The sequence below is a fragment of the Arachis ipaensis genome, chromosome B02 (genome assembly GCF_000816755.2).
Source record: "Arachis ipaensis cultivar K30076 chromosome B02, Araip1.1, whole genome shotgun sequence".
Taxonomy (NCBI): Eukaryota; Viridiplantae; Streptophyta; class Magnoliopsida; order Fabales; family Fabaceae; genus Arachis; species Arachis ipaensis.
Genome location: NC_029786.2, coordinates 14,568,348 through 14,569,761, shown reverse-complemented (window position 1 = coordinate 14,569,761; position 1,414 = coordinate 14,568,348). Strand labels below are relative to the sequence as shown.

The window sequence follows — 1,414 nt, the reverse complement described above, 5'->3', positions numbered from 1 at the left end:
AACCCGTGTGCACCTTGTTTTTAGAACTCGACAAAATCTATTTCAACATGAACTTGCATTAAAGCAAAGCCACGATTATGCTTTTGTTACTCTCTTGAAGGATGTTGTTAATTAACCTTTCTTTTAGATTGCGAAGTGGTTTTTCCGCAAGTTTCGGTTCCTTTATGAACAATGTATTTGGAAGTACTTTTAATCTTGCTCTTGAGTTTTGTGAGCTTTGTCTTGGGTTTGATATTCCTTTTTGTAAACCTCCTACTTCTTCGACTCAACTTGAATTTGTTTCGAACTAAGGCACTGGTTCTCTTCTGATTGGTCCTATTGGATTTCTTGGATCCAAGTGTTTTCTTTGGAGTTGTCAATCGATTTATTTCTAGCAAACTCCTTTGCTTGGACATCTTTGTCTATCCGGGGATTGGATACATTCTCTCGAATCTATGAGTATTATCCTTGATATTTGACTCTCCTTTTTAAATCTTGTATCCTTCTGAGTAGACTCGAGAATTATTTTGATATCACGTGCGATTTGTAGACGTAGTAACACGATGCGTTAGTTCTTTAAGACGTGATATGTGTATATGGAAGGTGAAACGGTAGGTGTACCATGTTATGAGTTGTGGATGTTTTGTTCCTTGCTAACGGGTTTGCGGTTGTTAGGCTTATGATTGGCCATGAGGTTGTAAAATGATTGGTGGAGTTGGGAGGTTGAGGTTCTGAAGTAAGAACGAGATTTGTTGGCAAACGTTGTGGCCGTTGTTTTATTACCAACCTGTTTTGGTAGCCTTTATGTCACATTGATACCGCCTTGTTTTGTGAACGCCTATCTTGGTTTGCACCCTATTTTGTTACCTCAAGTTTTTGTAAAAGTCTTGAGATTATGTGACCTTGTGCATTGAGCCTACCTTGTAACGTTTGCTTTGCAATCACACTCCTACCTTTGTATCTTTATGCATATGACCATCCAAGTATTTAAAAAACCGTATATATGTTTATATGTTGAGATATTTTTGCTTCTTCCTTAAATGTGTTCAAAGGTGAACTGTTATGGAATTTCTTTCATTTTGTATCAATTTTCGAGGGCGAAAATTTTTATAAGGTGGGTAGAATGTAAGACCCAGGACTTTGAAAAGTCTTATTATGATCAAGTCTCAAAATTATATAGTTATTTATAGCCTTAATTTCAGAAATTATTTTATTAAAGATAATTAAGGCAAGTTTTGATTTATTGGATTTGAGATAAGTTATGATTATTATCCAATTTTATAATTATTGGATTATTTTCTATATTTAAAGTATAAGGTTGATAGTTATGAAATAATAAAGATTTTATATGATTTGGATTAGATAAGTAATATTTTAAATATTATTACTGCTATTTTGGAAAATGAAGAAATTAAGTATATTATTTCTAATTTTT

General features: G+C 33.2%; 1 protein-coding gene across 1 annotated transcript in view; it reads left to right on the top strand.

Annotated features, from left to right (window-relative positions):
- LOC110269176 overlaps positions 1-290 on the top strand; it is a 4,847-nt gene extending 4,557 nt beyond the window's left edge. The window contains exon 4 of the mRNA XM_021116855.1: positions 128-290. Coding sequence (XP_020972514.1) covers positions 128-290 — 163 coding nt within the window. The remainder of the gene's footprint in view (positions 1-127) is intronic.